The sequence below is a fragment of the Acipenser ruthenus genome, chromosome 1, assembly GCF_902713425.1.
Source record: "Acipenser ruthenus chromosome 1, fAciRut3.2 maternal haplotype, whole genome shotgun sequence".
NCBI classification, from domain to species: Eukaryota; Metazoa; Chordata; class Actinopteri; order Acipenseriformes; family Acipenseridae; genus Acipenser; species Acipenser ruthenus.
In genome coordinates this window covers 89225398-89252928 of record NC_081189.1, presented here as the reverse complement: position 1 = coordinate 89252928, position 27531 = coordinate 89225398, and the positions used below count along the sequence as shown (strand labels likewise).

General features: G+C 38.8%; 1 protein-coding gene across 4 annotated transcripts in view; it reads right to left on the bottom strand.

Moving 5' to 3' along the window:
* The window catches only part of LOC117421552 (PC4 and SFRS1-interacting protein-like), a 37181-nt gene extending 12443 nt beyond the window's left edge, over nt 1–24738 (bottom strand). The window contains exons 1-6 of one of the 4 annotated variants that reach the window (XM_059031754.1): nt 24622–24738; nt 23415–23509; nt 11083–11159; nt 10446–10584; nt 9313–9435; nt 8602–8706 (exon numbers count right to left, since the gene is read on the bottom strand). In XM_059031754.1, the coding sequence (XP_058887737.1) occupies nt 8602–8706; nt 9313–9435; nt 10446–10584; nt 11083–11159; nt 23415–23486 (516 nt within the window). In that variant the 5' untranslated portion in view covers nt 23487–23509; nt 24622–24738. Of the gene's footprint in view, nt 1–8601; nt 8707–9312; nt 9436–10445; nt 10585–11082; nt 11160–23414; nt 23510–23775; nt 23798–24390; nt 24482–24621 lie in introns of those variants that run through there. The other 3 variants (XM_034036077.3, XM_059031755.1, XM_034036079.3) reach the window with 3 other exon arrangements.
* Nucleotides 24739–27531: the final 2793 nt, after the last annotated feature.

Genomic DNA, 27531 nt, shown 5'->3' with positions numbered 1-27531 from the left:
CTATTTTCTGTTCTGAATGCCCCTTTATCTAATCTCCGTTTGTGACCCCTTGTCCTTGTTTCTTTTTTCAGGTCAAAGTAGTCCCCTGGGTTGACATTGTCTATACCTTTTAGGATTTTGAATGTTTGAATCAGATCGCCGCGTAGTCTTCTTTGTTCAAGACTGAATAGATTCAATTCTTTTAGCCTGTCTGCATACGACATGCCTTTTAAACCCGGGATAATTCTGGTTGCTCTTCTTTGCACTATTTCTAAAGCAGCAATATCCTTTTTGTAACGGGGTGACCAGAACTGAACACAATATTCTATGTGAGGTCTTACTAATGCATTGTAGAGTTTTAACATTACTTCCCTTGATTTAAATTCAACACTTATCACAATATATCCGAGCATCTTGTTAGCCTTTTTTATAGCTTCCCCACATTGTCTAGATGAAGACATTTCTGAGTCAACATAAACTCCTAGGTCTTTTTCATAGTTCCCTTCTTCAATTTTACCATCTCCCATATGATATTTATAATGCACATTTTTATTGCCCGCATGCAATACTTTACACTTTTCTCTATTAAATTTAATTTGCCATGCGTCTGCCCACGAGTCAGTGGCTAAGGTGAGATTTGAACCGGGGACCTCCTGGTTACAAGCCCTTTTCTTTAACCACTGGACCACACAGCCTCCTAATTGTTGACATCTATTTCTTGTAACTTTTTCCTCATCCACAAAAGCAAAACTGTATATATAAACTTTCACTGCGATTGGCTAACAAATTTATATATATATACAGACGTGCTCAAATTTGTTGGTACCCTTACAGCTCATTGAAATAATGCTTCATTCCTCCTGAAAAGTGATGAAATTAAAAGCTATTTTATCATGTATACTTGCATGCCTTTGGTATGTCATAGAATAAAGCAAAGAAGCTGTGAAAAGAGATGAATTATTGCTTATTCTACAAAGATATTCTAAAATGGCCTGGACACATTTGTTGGTACCCCTTAGAAAAGATAATAAATAACTGGATTATAGTGATATTTCAAACTAATTAGTTTCTTTAATTAGTATCACACATGTCTCCAATCTTGTAATCAGTCATTCAACCTATTTAAATGGAGAAAAGTAGTCACTGTGCTGTTTGGTATCATTGTGTGCACCACACTGAACATGGACCAGAGAAAGCAAAGGAGAGAGTTGTCTGAGGAGATCAGAAAGAAAATAATAGACAAGCATGGTAAAGGTAAAGGCTACAAGACCATCTCCAAGCAGCTTGATGTTCCTGTGACAACAGTTGCAAATATTATTAAGAAGTTTAAGGTCCATGGAACTGTAGCCAACCTCCCTGGGCGCGGCCGCAAGAGGAAAATCGACCCCAGATTGAACAGAAGGATAGTGCAAATGGTAGAAAAAGAACCAAGGATAACTGCCAAAGAGATACAAGCTGAACTCCAAGGTGAAGGTACGTCAGTTTCTGATCGCACCATCCGTCGCTTTTTGAGCGAAAGTGGGCTCCATGGAAGAAGACCCAGGAGGACTCCACTTTTGAAAGAAACATAAAAAAGCCAGACTGGAATTTGCTAAAATGCATATTGACAAGCCACAATCCTTCTGGGAGAATGTCCTTTGGACAGATGAGTCAAAACTGGAGCTTTTTGGCAAGTCACATCAGCTCTATGTTCACAGACGAAAAAATGAAGCTTTCAAAGAAAAGAACACCATACCTACAGTGAAACATGGAGGAGGCTCGGTTATGTTTTGGGGTTGCTTTGCTGCGCCTGGCACAGGGTGCCTTGAATCTGTGCAGGGCACAATGAAATCTCAAGACTATCAAGGCATTCTGGAGCGTAACGTACTGCCCAGTGTCAGAAAGCTCTGTCTCAGTCGCAGGTCATGGGTCCTCCAACAGGATAATGACCCAAAACACACAGCTAAAAGCACCCAAGAATGGATAAGAACAAAACATTGGACTATTCTGAAGTGGCCTTCTATGAGTCCTGATCTGAATCCTATCGAACATCTATGGAAAGAGCTGAAACTTGCAGTCTGGAGAAGGCACCCATCAAACCTGAGAAAGCTGGAGCAATTTGCTCAGGAAGAGTGGGCCAAACTACCTGTTAACAGGTGCAGAAGTCTCATTGAGAGCTACAGAAAACGTTTGATTGCAGTGATTGCCTCTAAAGGTTGTGCAACAAAATATTAAGTTAGTGGTCCCATCATTTTTGTCCATGCCATTTTCATTTGTTTTATTATTTACAATATTATGTTGAATAAAAAATCAAAAGCAAAGTCTGATTTCTATTAAATATGGAATAAACAATGGTGGATGCCAATTACTTGTCAGTTTCAAGTTATTTCATAGAAAATTGTGCATTCTTCGTTTTTTGTGGAGGGGTACCAACAAATATGAGCACGTCTGTATATACACTACCGGTCAAAAGTTTTAGAACACCCCCATTTTTCCAGTTTTTATTGAAATTTAAGCAGTTCAAGTCCAGTGAATAACCTGAAATGGTACAAAGGTAAGCGGTAAACTGCCAGAGGTTAAAAATAAAAGTTTAGGTTACCAAAAACTGAAAAATAATGTACATTTCAGAGTTATAGAAAAAGGCCTTTTTCAGGGAACAAGTAATGGGTTAACAACTTACAGCTGTTCTGCAGCAATGGAAGTAAATTAAGCCTTGAAAGTTGATGCTAACAATTCCTACAGGTGTCCCAACTTTTGTTGATTACTTACAAACCCTCTGTCTGTATAAAAGCAGTGTTGGAACAGACTGTGTTACTACACCCTCTTAAGCATTATTTGGACAGTATTGTACTGCAGGAAGTAGTATATTGCTCTCATAATGGCGAGAAAAAGGCAATTAACAAAGGAAGACAGACAGACCATTATAACCCTTAAAAGTGTAGGTCTTTCCTTTAGAGAAATTTCAAAGAAAGCCAAGGTGTCAGTGAGTACAGTTTCCTACACCATCAAAAGGCACTTGGAAACTCTGACAGGAAGAGGTCTGGCAGACCCAAAGCCACAACAGAATCAGAAAACAATTTTCTGAGAGTCAACAGCTTGCGTGATAGGCGGCTCACAGGACAACAGCTTCAAGCACAGCTTAACACTGGTCGAAGTAAGCAAGTCTCAGTTTCAACTGTGAAGAGAAGACTTAGAGCTGCAAGTTTGACAGGTCGAGTGGCAGTAAGAAAGCCATTGCTAAGATGGCAAAATAAGAAAAAGAGGCTTGCCTGGGGCATGAAGCACCGCCAGTGGACTACTGAAGACTGGAAGAAGGTCTTATGGACCGATGAATCAAAATTTGAAATCTTCAGTTCATCACGCAGGGTTTTTGTACGCCGTCGAGTAGGCGAAAGGATGGTTCCTCGGTGTGTGACACCAACTGTCAAACATGGAGGAGGAAGCGTGATGGTCTGGGGCTCTTTTGCTGGATCCAGAGTCGGCGACTTGCACAGAGTGAGTGGCACCCTGAACCAAAACTGCTACCACAGCATTTTGCAGCGCCATGCAATACCCTCTGGTATACGCCTAGTTGGTCAGGGGTTCATCCTACAGCAAGATAATGACCCAAAACATACCTCCAGGCTATGTCAGAACTACCTTAGAAGAAAAGAACAAGACGGTAGGCTTCAAATCATGGAATGGCCAGCAGTGTCTCCAGACTTAAACCCCATCGAGCTGCTTTGGGATGAACTGGACAGAAGGGTGAAAGCAAAGCAACCTACAAGTGCAACACATTTGTGGGAACTTCTGCAACAGTGTTGGGAAGAACTTTCCGAACAATATTTGATTTCCACTGTAGAAAGAATGCCACGAGTGTGTTCGGCTGTTATATCTGCAAAAAGTGGCTACTTTGAGTCAAATTTAGATTAAATTTTGTTAAACAAAACGATTCCATGATTTCTTTTTTATCTCCAATTGTTTATTTGTTCTGTGCTTTAATTTCAGAGTACATTGAGACATTAAACTGCGTAAATTTCAATAAAAACTGGAAAAATTGAGGTGTTCTAAAACTTTTGACCGGTAGTGTATATATATATCAAATCACACACACACATATACAGTGATTTGCAGAAGTATTCACCCCCTGCAAAGTTTTCACATTTTGCTGGCACCTGAGCGTAGTCCACGACACTTTCAAATTAGACTTTACATGTAGAATCTACACAAACTACTCCACACTGATAAAGTTAAAAAATGCATATAGAACATAAATAAGTAAGAATTCAAGCCCTAAATCAGCTCAGGTGCAAATTATTTGTTTGAAAGGTCACAAAACTAGTGAAATGGTTTCAGCCTGTGTGTACTCAAAGAGGTTTAACTTGTAGATAATTTCCCTCGGGTATATAAAGACTTTCAAGCTGCAACTCACATAGTGATCCAACATAGCAACCATGAAGACCAAGGAGCTTTCGAAACAAGTCAGGGATAAAGTGGTAGAGAGGCACAGAGCAGAAGGGTACAAGAAAATTTCAAAAGGTGCTGATTATCCCTCCCAGCACAGTGAAGTCCATCATTAAGAAGTGGAAGATGCATCATACCACCTAGACACTAACCAGATCAGGTTGCCCTCCCAAACTGAGCAGCCGGGCAAGCAGGAAACTGGTTCGGGATGTCACTCTGAAGCCAACAATGACCTTGAGAGATCTGCAAAGTTCTGTGTCTGAGATGGAAGTCAATGTTCACACATCAACAATAAGCCGGTCCCTACACAAAGCTGGCCTGTATGGACGGGTGGCAAGAAAGAAGCCATTACTCAAAAAACCTAATCTTAAAGCTCGTATGGAGTTTGCAAAAACGCACGTAGATGATACTGCAGACATGTGGAAAAAGGTTTTGTGGTCAGACGAGACAAAAACTGAACTTTTTGGTCTAAATTCCAAGCGTTACGTCTGGCGCAAGCCCAACACTGCACATCACCCTGTCAACACCATCCCAACTGTCAAGCATGGTGGTGGCAGCATGTTATGGGGATGCTTCTCTTCAGCAGGGACTGGGAAGCTTGTCAGGATAGAGGGGAGAATGGATGGTGCAAAGTACAGGCGAATCATTGAAGAGAACCTGTTCGAGTCAGCCAAGACTCTGAAACTGGGGAGGAAATTCACATTTCAGCAGGACAATGACCCGAAGCACAAAGCCAAAGCCACACTGGAGTGGTTGAACAAGAAGAGAATTAATGTTCTTGAGTGGCCCAGTCAAAGTCCTGACTTGAATCCAATCAAATTTATGGCGTGACTTGAAGACTGCAGTCCATCGATGATCCACAACAAACTTATCAGAACTGGACTAATTTTCCCATGAAGAATGGGCAGAAATGTCACCATCCTACTGTGCAAAGCTAGTAGAAACCGATCCAAAAAGACTCAGTAATTGCTGCAAAAGGTGCTTCTACCAGGTACTGACTTAAAGGGCTGAATACTTATGCAACCAGTACATTTAATTTTGTACATTTTCTTTGCAAGTTTTGCTGACATTTAACCTCCTCCTCATATAACAGTGTTCAGTTTAACCACTACAGCTTTGAATAAAAAAAAAAAAAAGTCTGTTTGAAAAACTGTGCATACATTATTTGTAATTCAACAAAATGTGACATTATTGGTATGGGGTGAATACTTCTGGAAACCACTGTGTATTTCATATATATATATATATATATATATATATATATATATATATATATATATATATATATATATATATATATATATATAAACAAAACTGAACGAAAGGGAAACCAACTATCTAAATAAAATGCAGCACCTTAACACTATCATATTTCAAGATTAAAAACATATGTCCTTATTTACTTACTTTACTATGCTTATAATATTGGAAGAATATAGTTTTAAGACAGAATAAAATAAATAACGAGCGTACACGTTTTAGTTTTTTTCTTAATGTCTGGAAAACACTGTCGGTACAGATCACACTAAGTAGGTGCTTTACCAACCTTTAGGATCGTCACAACTTTAAAAAATGAGGTTTTACCTCCTAGTTTGATTATGTATGACAAATTATGTACGACAAAACAAAGGATTTTATTTTATTTTTTACGGCTGTATTATGATTATGTTTTTTAAAATTTCCCTTCATGGCCAAATACTTTCCATCCTAAAGTTCATTTTCAAAACTGCTCCGAAATTGATGGCAAAACGTAAATTGTGTGTATTTCATACAAGTGCATTCTAAACATTTATGCCTCCCTCTTTGCATCAAAATATTATATGTGATCCTTTTAAACTTTTCTACTTATACGTGTGCAAAAAATTGGATGTACCATCCATTGCTTTAAAACGCCCCAAAAAACAAAAAAACAAACAAAACAAAAAAAAAAACCATGCATCAAAGATCGGAAATATTTCTGCTAGAGATCACTGTCATGTACTATAAGGGGACATTTCACGCGTCTTATTTTTACATTTAGTTATGTTTTTATTTTGATAATTCTCTGATGGTGAAAATATGTCTATTTTAATAAAAAACAAAATAGTCAACAATTTAGCATTTACTTTTTTCAGGTAAGCATTTAAATATTTAGGAACATTTGTTGCATAGCAACTAGAGAAAATGAAACCTTTTGAATGTAACCAAGCTTTTTTTCTGTTTTGAAAAATATTATGTTGGATTGTGAAATATTTATTTTAGTTCATGATATGCAGTCAAATAAGCCATTCTTACTGTGGAAAAACACAACCCTCGCTATAATGACTTTAAAAGGGGTCTGAACTTTCTATTGGCGAAGAGGCTGTTACAGTAATCTGATACAACACTGAATTTAACTTTAATTACCCATTTTATAAGCGCAACACCCTTCAGGGCACGAGGTAAAATTACAGCACTTCCTAGGTGGTTCCTATTGTGTGGCTGTTATTGCTTACTTATACTGCGAACAGCCATGCTGTTCGGGTTTGGAAGTAATTCCATTGTTGTTGTATTAAATAAATACTGTTAATCCTTTAGTTTATTCAAACAAAGCTGAAATACAAGGAAAACTAAAATATTGGACTTGACAAAAGCCTAAACACATTGGGTGGACTGCAACGTTCCACTTAAACCCGTTGAGGTTTAAAACTGAAAACGGGTCCTAAATAAGACCGGTCTATGAGCTCAATTGCAACATACCAATTTAGACCACAAGGTGTCAAAAGGCCTTTTCAACTTCAACACATCAGCAGCGGCATAATTTAAACCTGTTTTCTGGGCCAATCTAGATGATGTAGCAGCCGGTTTAACTGACAGTATTTCCTAGCTGTATGGAGCAGTGTGGAGTAGTGGTTAGGGCTCTGGACTCTTGACCGGAGAGTCGTGGGTTTAATCCCAGGTGGGGGACACTGCTGCTGTATCCTTGAGCAAGCTACTTTACATAGATTGCTCCAGTAAAAAAACAACTGTATAAATGGGTAATTGTATGTAAACAATAATGTGATATCTGTATAATATGAAATAATGTATAATGTGAAATAATGAGATATCTTGTAACAATTGTAAGTTGTCCTGGATAAGGGTGTCTGCTAAGAAATAAATAATAATAATAATAATAATAATAATAATAATAATAATAATAATAATATAATAATAATTTTAAAAAAGATACCTCACCAATATAAATAGATGACGTCAGGTAAGATGTTCATAACACATTCATACGCCATCTTTATTTTACATTTAAAGAAATTAGGTTTTAAAAAAAAATGTATGACAAATAAGGCTTCTGTTTTTTGGTTTTTATTAATTTCATTCGTTGGTGCTTATTTTGAGCTATTTTCGAGTTTTACATAAATAGTTTTTTTTTCGGGGCTTTCACTTTTTATATACTGTATGAAATTATTGTTTTCGGTTACTTTCCAAAATTCTTGGGTGTCACTATGTATGAACTCGACAGTACTTGCACACTTCAATTGTACCTTTTTTCCCTTGTTGTCTTCCAATCTTGTTTTAAATCTCACAAGCGGTGTCTCCCATAGAAATTTAGGAATGGCTGCCACTCAGTAGTTGGGGCGGGTTTAAAGTATTCAGAATGAATCAATGATAGATACAAATCAGGAAGGAGGGACAAAGAGACATTTACCAAGATAAAAATAATAATACAAATGCTTTTAAAAAAAGACCAAATTCCCATTGGGCATTTTTTTTTTTTTTTTTTTTTACATTCTGTGATTTTAGTATTATTACTATACAGGACAGCAACTATAAGATCTTTACCTTTATTAAAAAATGTGCACGGATGAATCTACAGATTAAATCAACTAATGCCCATAAATGAACCGATCAAAAATGTTAGTGAGTGACAGCCATAATTTCAATATATACTTTGTGTACGTGTTTTTTTTTTGTTTTTTTATTTTTACACTTTGTACTTAAGTCTTTGCAATGTTAAAACATTATTTGATTATTTAGGGTTTCTTTGCTTAGAAAATAGTCACCAGGGCTGTCGGTATACATGAGAATGTAATATGAAGAGAGTGTGTGTATATAGATCCAGTTTAAACACAGACACCTGCATAGCATTTAAACATTCATAAATTACCAAGTGAAGCTCCATCTCAGTACAACTTAAGTGCCCCCCAGGGCAGTGGAATCGAGAGCTAGCATTAACATACGTACATAACCAGAAACTGGCAAGTTCACAGTATCCTTGTTTGCACCCTCTGCCTCCTTCTGATCTCCCTCAGAACCAGCAGTAGCCAAGCGAGCGCGTTTAGCAGGTACCTGAGGCAAAACCAACCACTTGTCAACACTGCAGCAAGCGTAGGGTTAGGACAGCCAGACAAGCAGGCATTCAATTATTGCCCCCCTTATATACAGCAAATCTCATCATTTAACGATATATTGTTATTCACCCTTTACTCTACATTAAAGAAACCTAATATAAAGTTTTGCTTTTTATATTCCCATTTAATCTTAAATACAGAAATAGTAGGAATCTACCCACTGCCAATTTAGGAAATCACATGAAAATGTATCCAGAAAGATCTACTTACAAAGCATTCCATCTTGATTATAGTCAGCCAAAACCAACTAAACCAGAATATTATTTTTTCCTTAACACAGGGAAATACAACTTGTATATACCCTTCAGTGAAGAAAAGTACATTGATACATCTGTTGTAGCTGTATCGTAATAAAGCCTGGTCACAATCCACACGGCTGAAAGCAGACTTCCTAAAGCTCTACAAACCAGCTCAAGACGACAACTTGCTGGTGTGCAATTCTACAATAATTAAGTCATAGGGTTATCCATTTTATTGCAGCAGTTTGTTTAGGGTGAACAACCAATGAGCTACTGCTGCCTGAAGTCAGGCACTTTTTCCTTACTTTGGCACTTGTGGATTTTCTTCTTTTATCTCCAGCCTTTGCTTCTTCCTCCACCTGCTGTTCTTGTTCTTGGCTGCTGTCAGATACAGGGTCCTTGCCGGTCACACTCCCCACTGGCTGCATCTATATAACAAATTAATCCTGCAGCATCAACACCAATAGCTACTTGCACACAAACACTGATAAAACACCACATTTTCTTCAAAAGGCTATTCACTTTGGAGGATAAACTTTTGGGTAAAGTAACTTTTCTTATACATACAGTATAATACAGCCACCTTTAACCCTTTGCGGCCCATTATCGGACTGGGTCCGACATTGCAATTATTCCTCACAGGTCCTTTGTCGACATCATTATAGCAACGCAATAAACGGGTGTCTAGTCGTTTTTTCGCCGGAAAAAGCCGAGAAAACCATTCTATTGCCGAGTGGGAGTGACAGCACAGAGACAAGTCGCAAAAAAAAAAAAAAAAAGGCGTCTCTCATGAATAGTCATACATGGTATCAGGTATCAGATAACGGGGGCGGACGTAAGTAAACAAGTTGGCTGACTGAATCAGCGCACAGAAAACAAGGACATTTGCAGAGCTTTTTTGAGATGTTATAGTAATAAAATAATGACTTGGATCGCATTATTGAGGAGTTTGGTGATAAAACGAGTGATCCGGAGATGATCGATCGGTATGTACGACTATTATTATTATTATTTATTTTACATAGGTGAACGCTATAGCAAACGAAAGGGTGGGGCAGGGCTGGAGATGCCTAGTGAGTGCTTTGTTGATATGCAGGGCCATTTAAACCCGTTTGACTGTGAAAAAAAATACTTTTAAACAGCGCGTCTAAAATTAACTGCGCGTGTGAAAATGAATTAGACCTGGCGTGCCTGACGCGCAATTAATAAATGGACCGCAAAGGGTTAAAGATGTGCATGACAGTCTATACGAACTATAAAACACAGGTTGCATATACCTTCCTGCCTTCCTATCCTAGAGTTTCAGCTTCCACTGTACTTGTTGAACTTACCCTATGACTTTTTAAAGGTTTGCTCATAGTATATGATCAATGTTTTCACTAACAAGAAAAAACACTTTTTAAAAGCATTACTTCTAGATTTGAAATGATAAACTTACCTCTTGGTCAGAGAGCTCGACTTTTGGGTTATTTTCAATTTCCCAAAGGCCTTCATTAAAACCCTTCCTTTTGTTGGGCTTGCCATACTTGTCTTTGTTTTCTGCATAGGGGAAGATGTCTTTGGGGCCCAGAAATGCACTGCAAAATAAAAAAATTAATTAAATAATGACAACAAGAAAAGCCACAGTAATATTATTCAGGTCAGGTCAAGGTCCATCAATAAATAATGCTGTAAAGTTTCATAGCTGAATCTACGCAGTTTCTAATTTCATAAACAAGTCCTTTCCTTTAAACTCAGGCATCTGTATTAACTGATACCTGGTTGGAGCTGAGGAAATGCAGTTCTGTAGCTACACAAATCTTGTGACTGCCAGTTACATCTACGGCCAAAGACATGCCAAAATGAAGGATAGGTGACTGCGTATACATTATTTTAATATATATATATATATATATATATATATATATATATATATATATAATTTTCTACACTATTTACACAAGACTTCAAGTTGGTAATTAATTAAAACACAATGTAACTATAATAGTAACCGACTATGGCTGCTGTAAATCAGATTAGCAGTACCATTGGGACCGTATAACACACCCCACACATTAATTATCTTTCCTACTTACGTCTCGTGAGTGCCAAAGAAGAAAATTGGCAATTTAACATTGGAAGGTTTTACTGCTCCATCTGGAACGTCATCAACCTAAAACAAATAAATTAAATACATAAATAAATAAATAAATAAAAGCAAAAATAAGGAAAAGTGAGCCAAGTCATGTCTTATACCGAGATGACTTCAAGCCCCCTACCCTTTGAAGATTTAACACCTTATGCAAATATAAAGATTGCGGTGTTTAGACAAATAAGCAGCAGCCACTCCTAGTATTAATAATAGAAGCATTATTCACCTGACAAGCTAAATTATACCTTGTTTCCATGCGCCACTCAACCCGGGTTGAAAACCCTGCTGCCCCTGATACTGCATTTGTTAAATTTAGCCAACCTGCATTGGCTACCAATCAAAGCTGCCCCTGATTTTTTTTGAGACCCTTTCCCCAAAGCAGTATGGGCGAGGTCCATCACAACACTGACCAATCAAGTAATGAGTGGGAGTAAACATTTAATCCACATCCGGGGTGAACTTGTTTTTTCCGTGTTTTAATATTCTCGTGTAGTTTTTTGTTTTTTTTTGTACCAAAAAGCTCAAAAGAACCATTAGGATTGTTAGAAGCAAAGCAAGTGTCCATCATTCTGGTTCTTTAAACAAATGAATGTGACCTTATCCGCAAGGGTTTCTGGGAAAGAACTGCCAACATCTGTCAAACTTGCATTGCATGGAAACAGGGCTCAAACTGGCGAGCTGTGGGTTGCCAGAGGCGACCAAAATTAGTCTCTGCGATCATATATTAATTTGCACTCTCAAATCGGCTACTGTGGGGGGTGGGGAGGTCGATACACCATTAAAATGTGGTTTCGTGGTGGAAAAAAAATAAAGACTCCTCTTGTGCATAGCGCTGCCGCCAAACTAACGCCACTTTCTATGTCACGTTCTCGTTGCCATCATGTGAGCTGCCAGAACTGCAATAGTATATGTCATGTGACTAGGGCTGCCTGAACAGAACCTGCAAAACTTTGCTTTTTATTGTTTTTTTTGTTAATATAAAGGAGATCAAATGACACCGAGTGCAAAAATGTACCGTCCAGTCAACCGAATCCAAAAAAACATTGAACTAAACCTCAGACAATAAGAAAAATACAAAACCACTGGTTTCAAACTTACAGCTGGCTGAATAGGAGATCTGATGGCCCTGTTCTCCTATGTAACCCATGTATATATCCGCTGGAGAAAATTTGATATGCTTACCGGCTGCACTACTTTTAAAAAAAGATAAACAGCAATAAGCACAAAGCTGCTCATGATTTTTTGACACAGAAACAGCAAGGTCTATAATAAAAGCAGACGAGAAAGCTGCCACCACAACTGTTGACAGAACACTTCCTGACCGAAAAGCAAAATTTAACACAGCCTACACAACAACCAAAAATGAAGCAGCAATTTGTTAAATTTGTACCGTGGCCGAACACGGGGTGAAAAACGGGGTACCTATCAGCATAAACTACATGTCTGATGTGAAATGTGCAGAGTTAATTTCGACAATAGCAGAATCACTGGAAAGAGACCTTGAAGAAATCATTTTGAAACGACTGTACTGGCTGATGGGGGCACGGACAAGGGCATTAGTGAGAATGAAGTGTGTGCAAGATTTATTAATGCCGAGGGCAAAGCTGTACAAGGATGGCATTTTTAGTTCCATAGAAGAGGCTTTTTCGTCGCTGGCTAAAGGTACAATTAACTTCGTGGAAAATAGTGGCATTCACTGCCGATGGTGCATCTGTTAACATGGGAACGAAACAGGTGTACTAGCTAAGAGAAAGCCAATCACATCGTAGATTTTTGGTGTATGCCTGTGATTGAGTGGTTTGCAGTGCTCAGGTGTACAGGCACTCCAACAATGACAGACACAAAGTTTACGGTTCAAACAGTTCTTTATTTTCTCTTGGTCTGCTTGAGATCGTTAAATAATAATGCTGGCTCTGCACAACGATGTGTATTGCCGCGTATAAACCACAGGGTTCAGTCCCGAAATAATAATACAAAGAACAACACACAACAGAGAAACGGTCACGTCTCCCAACAGTGAGTGCAGGTGCGGTGCAAGGTAATTACAGTGACAAGTCGTACGCTTAAAACTCAAGATACGCTCATCACAGTCCGTTTCCTTTCTCAATGATTCTCATAACCACATCAAAAGGAACAGATTACATCGTCACATCCCCAATTATACCCTTAGTCACACCCCCTGCGATAGCTAGTTCAGTCACATCTCCTCCAATCCATGACCGACACATACATCGTGTGTACCGCTTTAGGGCGATGACTTCGGGCATTGTGACTCCGCCCCCTTCCTGGCTGGCTGGCTTCTGACTGACCCTGGAATGAACTGCCAGACCAACCAGTACAAGGTACTCTGTTCCTGTTAAACAGCGCCCTCACAGATCGGGAAGGAGATTGTTGACTAGGATTCATTCGCTCTCAGTCACAATGTCCCACAGGCTTGAATTGGCAGTATCTGAAAGCTTAAAAAAATGTTAACTTGCTACAACCGTTATTGAAATGATGTACTTGATATGCATGATAGTTGCCACCTTTTAGAACGAACACGTTTGTTTTAATGTGATTCAGCCGCAGTAAGCAATGAACAGTCTAAACTCCCACACAATAACCTGACATTCAAAATGTCCCCCCAATCACCAGTACAGTAATCAACACAAACAAGCATGTACGCAGTTAAATTTTATTAACACACTAATAAAAAAGATTAAATATTAAAACTACTACAGTAAAGTGCTGCCTTTTTTATTGAAATCTATGTGAATGGCAAAGGTGAAAACCGCTGATTTGTGGATTAAGAGCTGTCCTCTGAAGCGTGTGCCGTCAGCCGACTGCTTCTTTTCAATCTGCAGGCCCGCCATGCAACCAACCCACAGCTACAGCGTCGGAGAACAGCGCAGCTCTGGGCAGCTTACAGGCAAGCCCACAGCTTGAGCCCCGGAGCCCTCAAGGAATCGCCGTCTGTGCACCTATTATTATTATTATTATTAGTGATTAAAGGAAGAATTTAAAAGGTTTTAACTTCTTATATATATAACAGTTAGAGTAATGAAGTATGGGGTGGGGGAGCAAATAATAAACTTTTTTTTTTTCAACCCATTATCTATACACTCTTAAATGTACAGTGGGGGGCTCTAGTGTGACACACCTGGTAAAAGGCACTTTCAGGGTCAAAAGCCTCCACGGGAGGACCTTAAGCTGAAAATCAGATTCGATATAGTACTGGTGCTCAAACAACAACGCATGTCTGTTTTTATTCGATTCATAGCACTGAAGGCTTGCTGACATTTGACATGACACATATAACACACACACACACACACACACACACACACACACACACAGTGTAACCCGCTTAATATCTCCATTACCGTGCAGTTATTTGGGGATATTATGCAGGTTGGGATATAAACAGGGTCTCATGTTATCCTATGGCGCAACCACGCAGTAGAAAGTAAGGGACATTTAAGCACTCCATATTCAACCGTTTTACATATAAATAAAGAAAACTGAATATAATCCATATCTGTACATCTTATTGCAATATTGTACTAATATTACAGTACTGTAACATCAAATAGGTTTTTCTAAAGAATGTTTAATTAAACAATAGCAGAAATTAATTATTTGTCTAGCTAGCTCAGTGCAGGGGAAACCAGTCCACTAAAACACTTACCCTACCATAAGCTTAAGTTTATTGCTGTAACGTAACATAATTACTGTAGCTAACAACTCAAACAAGGCTACGTGTACAATCTAATAAAATCAGGAACAACAAAGCCAGCTCCCGATTTCGGTAGTTTATTAACAGTGGACCGATCAATTCTGAATTGTTTTGCAATGTTGATGTGAAATCTTTGGTGTTCCTTCACAGAGATGTATCATTTCCTGTTACCAAGTGTCTGTCAGATCTTTTCTTTTTCAAGTAGACATTTTTGTTTGTAGCTAGCTACGTACAGTGCATCAGGCTAGTTATGTAGCCAGTCAGTTTAACCAACATTTTGAAGGCGTGACTTCTGAAGTAACGCCCTTCCAGTACCGCTTTTGATAGGGTTTACACAATGTTTATTAATCTAGGGATAGTATAATTGGTTAAATAATTTATTTAAAACAGTACACCTCATCTGCGCAGCTTTGGTAAACGACTCAAATGGGGATAATAAGCGGGGTTCCTAGTGGTATTAAAAGAGTTAATTTAACATAGAAACCTATGGTGAGTGGCAAGTGGTTTTAAAAAAAACGTGATAAGCGGGTTGGGATATTAACCGGGTTATACTGTATATAATTTTTTTTATAATTTTTTATTTTTATTATTTTTATTCATTTTCCAGTTTTGGAATGTCCAATTATTATTCAACCTGGCTCAACCCCCGAACTAATTTGGGAGAGACGAAGATGTCAGAGCTATGCTATGCCACAGCCAACCGTGGACGGGAGTTAACAGGGGGCGGTGCCCAATTGGCCAAGTGCTGCCCAGGCGGGGTAGGGGTTAGGTCGGCTGGGGAATCCTTGGCTCACCGCGCACCAACGACCCCCTGTGGCTGGCCGGGCACCTGCAGGCCGGCCTGTACGCAATTCAGAACTGTGTGGTCTTCCGACACTAAGTTCTGGATATGGCTGCACGACGGGCTTGCAGAGTGAAAAAAAGCGGAAGGCTGACGGCACTAGTTTCAGAGGACGCAAGTGCTCGTCTTCGTCTCTCCAGAGTTAGTCTGGAGGTTGCAGCGGTGAGCCAGGTTGAATAATAATTGGACATTCCAAAATTGGAAAATGAATAAAAATAATTGTTAAAAAAATAAAATATACTGCCGAGTGTGAGCGAGCCTTCAGTGCAATGAATTGCATAAAAACACACAGACAAGTGTTGTTGGTCGAGCACCAGTACTACATCAAATCGGTTTCAAATTGTGTACACTGGGTTGTATGTACTCTGTGTGCAACCATTGTTGGTAGTGTCACGTGTGAGGTTCTGTGTGTTCCGTAAATAAATCCTGTTCGCCTGCGGGGCGTATCAACTTCAACCTCCATCTCGCTCTCTTGCCTGTCACTCAGCAGCGAACACACGCATCCACACGGCTACTGTCACAACCATTAATACCCTGTATCCTTCTACATAAGGGATTTAGGGGAGCGCCCTAATAAAAGCTGAATCTCAAAAAAATAATTGTGTGAATACAGCAATTGTTACAGCTGTGTATAATGGTATTTAAAACAGGATTCATTTATCTGCCTTTTTACATATCCGCCCTTACTCTTACTCTGGTCCCACCACAATCCGGATTACTGTATTGTATTTTTAGATATTCATTCTGAACAGTAGGTGGAGCTGCAGCAAACGATTTCGAGCAACATAGTGTTTTATTCATTGTTGTCTTTGTTGTTGTCTGAGGAAGTGCAGCAGGAAAATCACACAGACCTTCTTTGCCACGTCTGGCCATATTGCACATCAAAACAAACCTCTCACAAGACCTGAGGCAGTGTCAGGTGACAGTGTTGGGGAAGATTATTATTTAGTTAATTTATTTTAAATCGTCCTTTGTGATCCGGGAGTAGTGACAGGAGGTATCCATGCCAGATTTGCGGTACTGTTTGACAGTGGCAACAAAGATGTTGTTTGCATTTTGAAATACTCCGACAGTGGCATAAAAAGGACCAATCAGGATACAGTATTTAACCCTTTGCGGTCCATTGTCGGACTGGGTCCGACATTGCAATTATTCCTCACAGGTCCTTTGTCGGACTGGGTCCGACATCATTATAGCAACGCAATAAACTGGTGTTTAGTCGTTTTTTCTCCGGAAAAAGCCGAGAAAACCATTCAATTGCCGAGTGGTAGCGACAGGAGCCGAGACAAGTCGGGGAAAAAAAAAAAAAGGCGTATTTCATGAATAATCATACATGGTATCAGGTATCAGATAATGGCCGTCCATAATAAACAAGCTGGTTAAGTGCGTCAGCGCACTGAGACTATCATGGACATTTGCAGAGCTTTTTTCAGATGTTATAGTAATAAAATAATGACTTGGATCGCATTATTGAGGAGTTTGGTGATAAAACGAGTGATCTGGAGATGATCGATCGGTATGTACGACTATTATTATTATTATTATTTATTTCTTACACAGCTGAACGCTATAGCAAACAAAAGGCTGGGGAGGGGCTGGAGATGCCTAGTGTGTGCTTTGTTGATATGCAGGGCCATTTAAACCCGTTTGACTGTGAAAAAAAATACTTTTAAACAGCGCGTATAAAATTAACTGCGCGTGTGAAAATTAATTAGACCTGGCGTGCCTGACTAATAAATGGACCGCAAAGGGTTAAAAGACCCATTTTATAATTTATTTTTTTCCCCCATTCATTCTGTCCCTGCAGTGTGCTAGAGTTCGCCTCCTCCTCCCCAGCCTTCACCTGCTTCGTCTAAGGGGGAGGGCAGCTATTCTGCCCCCCTGACCATGGCTTCCCTTCAGTCAGTCTCTACACTTGTCAGCAAGCTATATTATGGGCAGGGGTACCTCAATGGCGACGCCAAAGGCCAAAGAATGTGCAATAATATGGTAATGTATTATTGTCTAATCAACTGTATGCTTAATAAATATTCTTAATCTATCGTATGACTTTTCCTGACATTTAACATTCCATCTTATCAGAAAAAAGCATCTGGTTGTTAGAGTCAGTACATTTTATATTAGTACATTAATTATATCAGTTTATTTTAATATCAGCTGGAGTTATAAAACTAAGAATAATTCACTTGGCCCCGAATTTTGTTAATTGGCTACCAAATTTTTAAGTCTAGGAGCTAGATGCCCCTAAGGTTTTTGGCAAACTTTGGCTACGTACACACACACACACTGCAGCTGGCTCAGCAACAGTATTTACAAACGGCACTCGCTGCGGTTCTTTGTTGTACACACACACACACCTTTCATTACTGAAGTGAGTGACTCCGTTTAAACAAACCACTGAACTCGGGCCATCATTACATGCCGATCGTGAGGTTTTGTGTGAGAACATGGAGGCTGCGTTTTTGTTTATGCTTTTGGAAGAAAGTACTGTACATAATCGATCGAGAGCTTGTCAAGCACAGCTCTGCTCTTTTCTGCAAAACCAGCGGAGATGCCGTTTTGCTTTTTTTGCACTGCTAAATACAGCGGCGACGATCTGCAGCACCATGACGGTAGATCGAAACATTTGGGCCATCTTCTGACCAGAAGGCTGGTGGGAACGACTTGACTGGTTTCCAAATGACAGGATTAAAAATGTACGCATGTCTAAGGAGTCGTATATGCGTCTTTGTCATTTACTGGCGTGCCAAAACACACAGATGAGACGATCAGTATCGGTGGAAAAACGAGTTGCAGTCACGTTTGGGGATACGAATTGTCCCATACTGTTTTATTTAAGTGGCAAAACCAAATACATTTTTTTTTTCTTACAACAAAATATTATACAACTGTACTTTGATTTTTAATTTTTAAAAAAGTATATTATATGTATGCACTATTTACCAGTTATGAACGTACTAGTCATCAATATTACAAAATCTACTTGACACGAAATGTCTGAAACATGATATCATTAGCTGCACAGAAATCCACTGAGCACCAACTGCGGTTGTAATACACACACACAGTTAGGGCGCATTAACTAACCGAACTGAATTAATAACCGCACTCCATACTTGTTCCGAACAGGATTAACTAGTGCGGTTGTCGCTGCCATTTGTAACCGAACTGTGTGTGTATACAACCCGTATTAAGAGCAAAAGATGAACTCCCAAACGCATTTTGCCTGTGTGTGTAAGTAGCCTTGAGCCCTGGGCAACCAAGTCTTCGGATTGGTGCTCATGGAGACAAGGTATTAAATGTACATACACTTTGATCGCATGATTTGTTCTTCCTAAATTGTGCCATATATTTTGGCCAGGTAAGTTTCTCAGAAGTGAAATGGTAGTCCAAACTGGAGCACACTGAATCCACATGCAAAAATCAAAAAGGCAGCTTGTCATTACATATTCTATTTTCCACATTAATACTAAGGGAACTGTGGCAAGGTAAAGTATTCTCCCTTGTTCAGGGGTGAAGTGTGGCCTTACGACCAGGGGCAGTGCAGTGTGCGCTAACTCCCACCCTCTCCAAGATGGCGTGGACCTTAAGTCTAATGTCCGGTTGGGGCGGCCATCTTGGGCGAGGTAAACCCGCACATGTGCTTCAAACACCATGCTGATGAGTCAGTCTTATTAGCTACACCTGTTTCCTAAGGATAAGTGCAGGGCTGATTCAATGGGCAGGGTTTGTTGTATATGAGCAGAGTGTGTGGTTGACGGAGTTGGTTGTGCAGAGGAGGTCAGGAGAGAGGAGAGGAGCCTGGAGTCTATGCGGACAGTAAACTATATTGCGGAGAATTCTAACCTTTTGGTTTAACGACGGATAGTTGTGGGAACAGGAGCTACTTTGGGACTGTTCCAGAACCTGCCGAGTGAGCGGGGAGAAATCTGATACAAGGCTACCTTCGCAAGCACAGGCCGGCTGTACAGAAGAAACTTTTTGTTGTTTACATTTTTATTTGCCCGCCCTCCCCCACCCATAAATACCCCTGTTTAAACGGTCACAGACCAGTAATAAACCACTTAACAGCACTTTTTTTTGTTTGGACTTCCAGTTTGTGTACGTTCACCCACAGGCGCTATCTCCCACAGGAATCATATGAGAGAACTGTTTGGGGGGGGGGGGAAGCCTTCTAACTGTTGGATTGTGAGGTGCTTACTTTCACAGATCTACAGTTACCATCCAATAACAATATGCTTTGTGGTCTTACAGTTAATATGAACTAAGGATGAAAACGGTTACGATATTTCCAATCCAGTCTCAGCATTAAACCAGCAGCATTTTATCTTTCTTTTTTTACCAGTGGGGTTCATCCTGAGTTTGTTTCAGTTTTGTCCTTTACACCATTTTACCACGATCGATCTCCCACCTTCAAATCCGTAGCTATTGCAATATGCTGTATATCATTGATGGACAGGTTACTGACCAACCAACACTCAGAACTATTAATTATGCATGCACCTTGATTAGCAAATGCTAGCACGTTTGATGTTTGTAATTACAGTAAAGTTTTAAAGAGAGAGGGAGAGTGCATTTAGCCTTGTGTTGTCAAGTTTTCTATAATTTTTCAGGAGGAGGGAGACTCGCAGCAGGGTCAGGAGACTTGAGCCTATTTGTCACAGTTCACTCAAAACTCAGCTTCAGGTTTTTACACATTATCGTTCTTAGCGTCTTAAAAGTAAAATTGAGTTGCTTGCTTTTTTTTATTTTTTAAATCGCAATTTCTAAGTCATAGCATGAACATACACATTTTTTGTATAAACCATGGTAATAATTTAAAATAAAGTTAAGACATTGAAACTGACGCATAAATTTAAAATAACAAAACCCTTTTTACAATAACAAAATGTTTCAGGTACTGCTGCAAGTAGTCACTGGTTTCTATTTTAATAACCTAAACAATGTTGGATCTAAAGCCTGTTGGTGTTCATCTGCAGGGATGATTTATTGACCACCAACACAAAATACAAAACAAACAAAAAAAGCGTTTTCTCTTATGTTCTTTTAAATTGAGTTAATTAATTACTAACACTATTTTGTTTATCTTGCCTTTAAGAGTGGCTTATGAAATTAACGTTACAGTGGCACATCCATACTTTGTTTTAACTTTGTTTTAAAAATCATAAAAAGCTACACAGAGCTTTAGAAACTGGAGACATGGGCAATACAATATTGCAGTATTATTTACTAAACTCAAAAGTTTTAGTGCAAGCAAACTGCATCGTGATGAAAGCAAAAGAATCAACATCCATATGAATAATATTTCTGTAACACTGATCAATGTATTGAATCGGTCTATGAGGAACTTTGGTAAAAGAGGTTTTGATAAAAGTAATATGGGGTATAATCTTTATACCTTTTTCATGAAACCGATCTTTAGTAAACCGAGAATCTCACATACAGTAGCTACCTAGGCCATTTTTGTTTTCCCACAGTGAGGTTAACCAGTCATTCATATTACTTTCTGATGATTTTTGAACAGAATGCGATTACTGGTAATTAATATAAAGTGGAAAGTTTGTTGGTGCCTGGAAAGACATCTTTCAAGCAAACCAATAAAGAAAGGAGTTTGCCAGTTATCTTCATTCATGTATCCACATGCTTCTGTGCAAGCTATAACGTTCCTAGCACAACTACAACTGCTTTTGCATACCGATTTCCTGCACCCACATGTGAATAACTGTAGTAGCCTATCAGGAGCTGCTTGCTGTGTCATTAATGTGTGTGCACAATAGCACCAGTGGCTTCATTCAGCTGCCTGCCATGACTAGTTACTTCAGTTTTTGCCACTAAAGCATTATGCCAGGTGTATGTCTGATAGTTCCTCCTCATTGACTCTTGTGTTGGGGGGGGGAAGTTGTTCATTCTTCTTTTGGTTCTTGAACAACTTCTTGTTGTGCAGACGATTCACACCATCATTAGCCTTGCCATTATACATTGTAGTCACCAGATTATCCACAGCAGTAAAAGTTTCCATTGAAAAGCTTAATTCTGGTGCCCAAACTCTTTAGATCAGAAAATTGAGCAAGATTTGCAGTAATAACGAGAGGCTTTATTTTTCCAATGGCTGCCAGTAGAATCACACCTTGTAATTGCATGCAGTGCAGGAAGTATATTGCACAGGTCTGGGCCACATTTGGTTGCAACCGAATGTGCTGTAAAAAGAGTGTTGCTTGTCTTTTATGCCAGTTCTTAGAGTTCTTGGATACCTAAAAAACTGAAACACCAACATCTGAATCTGGGGTGCACATAACCAGTCATCGGCAGTTAAGCAGAGCATTTGATGCATGTAGGAAAAGACGTGCATCAGCCTCTTCATGTGTTGCATAGAGCTCTGGAATGTCTGCAACTCCATGTCTTAATTCCGACTTCGCTAGCTTATTTTAAAAACCACCTGCAATTACAAACTCCTTCCAAGGTTCCAGAGATTTGCTCGCAATATCACACCAAAGTTCTGACAGAAAAGCTGCAAAGTTGTTGTAGAACTTGCCTCGGGTCACGGAATCTTGCTGCTTGGAGTTTGAATCTTTAGTTCACCGCTATATTGTGAACCTTGTCTTTTGGATCTTTCACGAACATTTACTGAATCATTGTGATCGTAACGATCAAATACTACACCCAGTCACACACAGCACAGGTCTCTAACATTATGTGTTTTTAAAATAACAAAAGATTTGAATGTAGTTTCCATTTTTACTGTGGCAGGGGTAATGTGCTGTTTCGTGTGTCAGAAACCTAAGTGTACCTAAGACATTTCATTGGTTCAACAGCATTCTCAAATGCCATGTTATCCAACGGTTACTGCAGCTGTACAACCCCACCTAAGCTTCACATTTAAGTGAGTGAAAGTGTTGAGACCCAATATCTGTTATATGAATTCATAGTGTGGTTTTTTCACAAAAACTGGTAATCATTAAAGAAACTTTAAATAACTCCCTTTGCTGCATTGCACTGCAAGTGTCATTTTTACTAAACCACTAAAAGAGAAAGCTAAAATAAAATAACCGTTGGGATCACAGAATAAAATTACTTTGATGTAACTGTCATCGTGGCGCTCCAGACTGATTAGTACTGTGAGATAAGCAAGTACTTATAATGTTTAAGTTTTTCTCCATATTAAGTTATTTAGTTACACATCTACTGCATAGAGCAGCAATTCATATTCTTATTGACAAATTATAATTTAACTTAACCCAGATCTTTCCACTTAGTTGTTAATTTTTACTTGTGAATAGAAGACAACTGAAGGCAATGTCTGGTCTAATGAGTAAAAACAAAGTATTTCACATTCAGTGACCAACTTCAGTGTTTACATATTTAAACCCATTTAGAAATATGAGCTCCGCATGATCTGCATAACATGCAAACAAGTAGAGATACAAGATGATCTTTTAATTTATCTGCTCCCGGAGCTATAGGTTTGAGAAGTCTAATCAACTACTGCACTAGTAGAAATGTGTATTTCTGCTCTTTGTGGTTGTCAGGTGGGGTGTTAAAAAAAAAAAAAAAAAAGAAAATACAAAAAAATACAAAACATCTACTTTGTGGTAGTGCTTAGAGTAGTTTTAAATTACATAAGTAGTCTTATAACAGACATAAAATACAATTGAATGTGAAATCGAACAAGACTGTGGACGACAGAATTGTTAAGATGTATTAGTACAGCATAGTGACTTACCCTGGCTGGCCAGTGAGGGTAGCCCTTCATTTTGGCAAAAATCAGATCGCCTGGTTTGTAATCTCGAGTCATGTTTGCTGGATTCACGTAGTCACCTTAAAAGACAAATTCACAGAATGAAATGGTTCCTTTAAAAACACATCAGACAGTGTCAAGCCGCGGATCCTAGGTAGGGGCTACTGCACTACTTGCAGTGCACACATTAAACAGTAACAGCATATTATATAATTACACACATGACGACGTCTCATTTTTACTTTCATTTTATTTCACGTAAATCGCCGGCACTCGAGTCGAAGGCAGAACTCCAAACACAGTCCAGCTCCGACCTGTGTCCTCAGTATGAGTTATTAAGTCTCACCTTATTTTAAAATATCAATCGTTCAAAATAAGGTCGGTTTACCAAAAAAAAAAAAAAAAGTTTATTTTTTTTCAAACAGAACATGGACCTACGCAATCAAAACAAATGTATAAGAACTATAGTCTGTAGCTACAAACAGTGCAATATTGCATGCAAACATTTAGCATTTCCTATCTGGCCTAATATGTAAAGTTTGTTACTCAGCATGTGTATACATTTCCCTAGATGTAAAAGAGAAAAAACGTCAGCTCCCACTAATGGACCAAAATAATGGATACATTAATGTCAACCCCTCCCCCAATCTTGTTGAACACAAAACTACTATAATTAACAAGCTACTTCTGACGCGTATATAACCAAACATTTTCTGACAAATAAAAAGAACAATACAACCATCACACAATTTAAATACAACTAGCCAATATGAAAATAAAACCACGCAGACATGTATAATCAATTTAAACACCCCCAGGTCGAGGAGAAAACAGTTATCGAGCTATGGCTTTTTCAAAATATGCATGTTACCAGCTCCCTCACTAAATTATTATATAGCTTTTAATATTTTTAAATATTCCTAACATTGAAAACCAAACCGAACCAAAAATTCAAGCTTACCAACAACAAAACCCTTTCAGCAGTGGCCGTCCCTGCACAATCGAGACTAGTCTGCACTCCCGCGCAGCTGTGCGCCGGGAAATACCACTATAATTGGTGGGTAGGGGGGGCTCACTGCATTTTTCGAGAACTGTTTAAAAATGCAACATTTACCACAGGTATTTGTTTGTAGATACACAACCAAGCACTGGGAACATGCTAGGTGACATTTTGTCTAAAAATTGTACATACCTACTAAGCCGTACCCCCTTGTTTATTGGGTTCTTCCGCAAACTTCATAGGGTTGAGCAAAATGCACAGGAAGACATATGCGGAGATGCAGACTTCAAATGCTAATTCGTTTTAAATAGCAGGCGTTGATTTCAGGAATCCACATTCCGCATACCAACTGTTATGCCCAAATTGATCCAGTGGAAAAATCTTGTATTTGTTCTGACTGGCAAATACACAACGACTTAATTAGTGTATGTTCCTGTTCATAAAAATTCAGTCAGGAAAGTTCTGAGGGATTGGACATCAAATGGAAATTTAGGAGATGGATCCAGTTAGGGTCAGAATGTGATACCTGTACCACAACTTGACCCGTGTAATGTCAGAAATTGGTACAGGTGCAATCAATTGCTATAGTCATAAGGTTTGTAGGAACATTTAAAACAAATGCTAAAGCTATAGATTATTGTTTTACAAACTAAAACTGGAAACAGACAACCAATTTCTCTTAAAAGAAAAACAATTCACGATGAACAAGACAAAATGAGAAGTCACCGCAAAGTTATTATTATTATTATTATTATTATTATTATTATTATTATTATTATTATTATTATTATTATTTATTTCTTAGCAGACAAAGTTGCACAAGTAAACAAATTCATAAGACCCAATCTATTGCATTTGATAAATATTACCATTACCATTTGATAGAATATTTCAAGCTGCAGCCTGATCAAACAAAACAAAACAAAAAAACCTCTGTAAAATGTAAACTGAGAAGTGACTTTTTATAACTGTAAAGAGTTATGTTTTTAAAAGTAGTAAGTTAATGTAACGAGTTACAATTTTGCTCAAGCAATTGGTACAGTAACAGATTGCTTGTTAAAAGTACCTTCTCCAACATTACTTGCTGCTTATTCTGTAGTTTTACCCTAGCTTCTATATCCATGACTGCATAAATGGCTAATGTTTTAACAGGGGTTTTAAAAGTGATAACAATGGGCCATTCTGGAGAACAAACTTTGCTGAAAGTTTCCTCGCCCAATTTCTTTGAAGGAAATAGAAGCAGTAATCACTGAGGAGTAGTACAGAGCAGAACAGAAAACACCTTCCAGACTTGTCAAGTTGAATCAGTAGCATCTAGCTGCCCATGGTGATCCTATACCCTGTTGACAGTGTTATTGTAGGTTTTGTTTATCCAATGATTGTTTTTTTTAAGCATAATTATACTGCTCCGTTGTGCAACTAAGTTGTTTCCTGCTGGTTATACATGTTTGCCTGAACACTTACCTCAAAAAAGGGCCCTGAATCTACTATAATGAAGCCTGCAACCATAACAATAAACACTATTTTGTGTAAAGACTTGGAATTGGAAATACATGTATTAGAATCTAATGGCAATGTAATAGTCCAAACATGGTAACAAGAGAAAACTACATTGATCTGTATTTAAAGTGAATGTACAGTAGCTAAAATTATAAGAACATAAGATGAACATAAAAAAGTTTACAAATGAGAGGACGCCATTCAGCCCATCTTGCTCGTTTGGTTGTTAGTAGCTTATTGATCCCAGAATCTCATCAAGCAGCTTCTTGAAGGATCCCAGGGTGTCAGCTTCAACAACATTACTGGGGAGTTGGTTCCAGACCCTTACAATTCTCTGTTATATATGTATTAAAGGGAAATATAGGGAAATATATAATTCTCAATTATATATTTCCCTAAATCGTACATTGCATGCATGTTCCATCACTAGGTCTCAAATGTGGAGTCTTGAAAAAAAGCTATATTTTAAAACAGGATATTTGGTTCTACACCAGGTAACAGAGATTTCTGTTTGTAGGCCTTGCTTTCTGATAGTCTTACACTTTCGTGGTTATTTTACTTAGAGACTGAAATTATCCTCACCCTTTCAGGGCCTTTATAGTCAGTAGCCAACTAGCTGCTTTCCATATATAACTGACATGCTTTGCATTCAGTAAGATGTTTGACCCCAAATACACTGCTGAGGTGAAATGTCCTAGGAAGGGAAGCAGTAATAGATATCCTGGAAGGCGAGGCAAGCAAACTGAGAACTTTCTTTTACATAGTGTAGTACCACATGCATTTTTTTGTAATATTTGGGATAGCCTATGTTTCTTCAAAACTACACTTTTTAGAGCTATATAGGGAATCTACTGGCAGGTGAGGTTTATAAAATTATTTTATTAGCTACAGCCACTTTAAGGGACAGTTGAACCTAAATCTTATATATACCAGTATATTTCTTGAGAATAATTGTAGCATGCTGTAACAGGGGAAGTGATACATGTGTGGACCACTGAAGAATAATGAGTCTGACACAGATCCTTGGGTATTGACACATCACACATGTGCGCAGATTTAATTCAACGGAAGTGCTACCACTAGGGTACAAGCAATGGTAGCCCTAGTGCCAGATTTAATAAAGAAAACAAAAGAAAACAAAACAAAGCTAAAAATAAAAGTTTGCCACACAAGGCGAGCGCTAGTCTCATTAAGAGACGTCCCGCTCCAGGAACCTACTACACTACGAAATCTTCTCTATACTGGTTAGGATCAACATCCCCTAAACTAACCTACTGCTGTTGCTCCTGAAGTCCCAGCCTCCCAGTGACCGTGTCTTTATGACAGTCCTGGCCGAGTAGAGCCTTCACGGGCACCGTCTTGCAGTTGAAGGGTTCTGTAGTAGTTATCCTGCAGAGCAGACGCTCTCCTCCTTGATGTAAACAAAGCGCCCCTCTGTGTAGTATTGCGGTGCAGTAGCCTCGAACTGTGGCGCAGACGCCTTTTGAGCTGCATGCAGCCTCCCCGGGCATAGCCCCCAGCCAATCCGGACCTCCCGATCAGCTCAGCACCCGGTGAACCTACCTGCTCAATTGGTTGCCTAGCAAAGCGTCTCCTGTTACA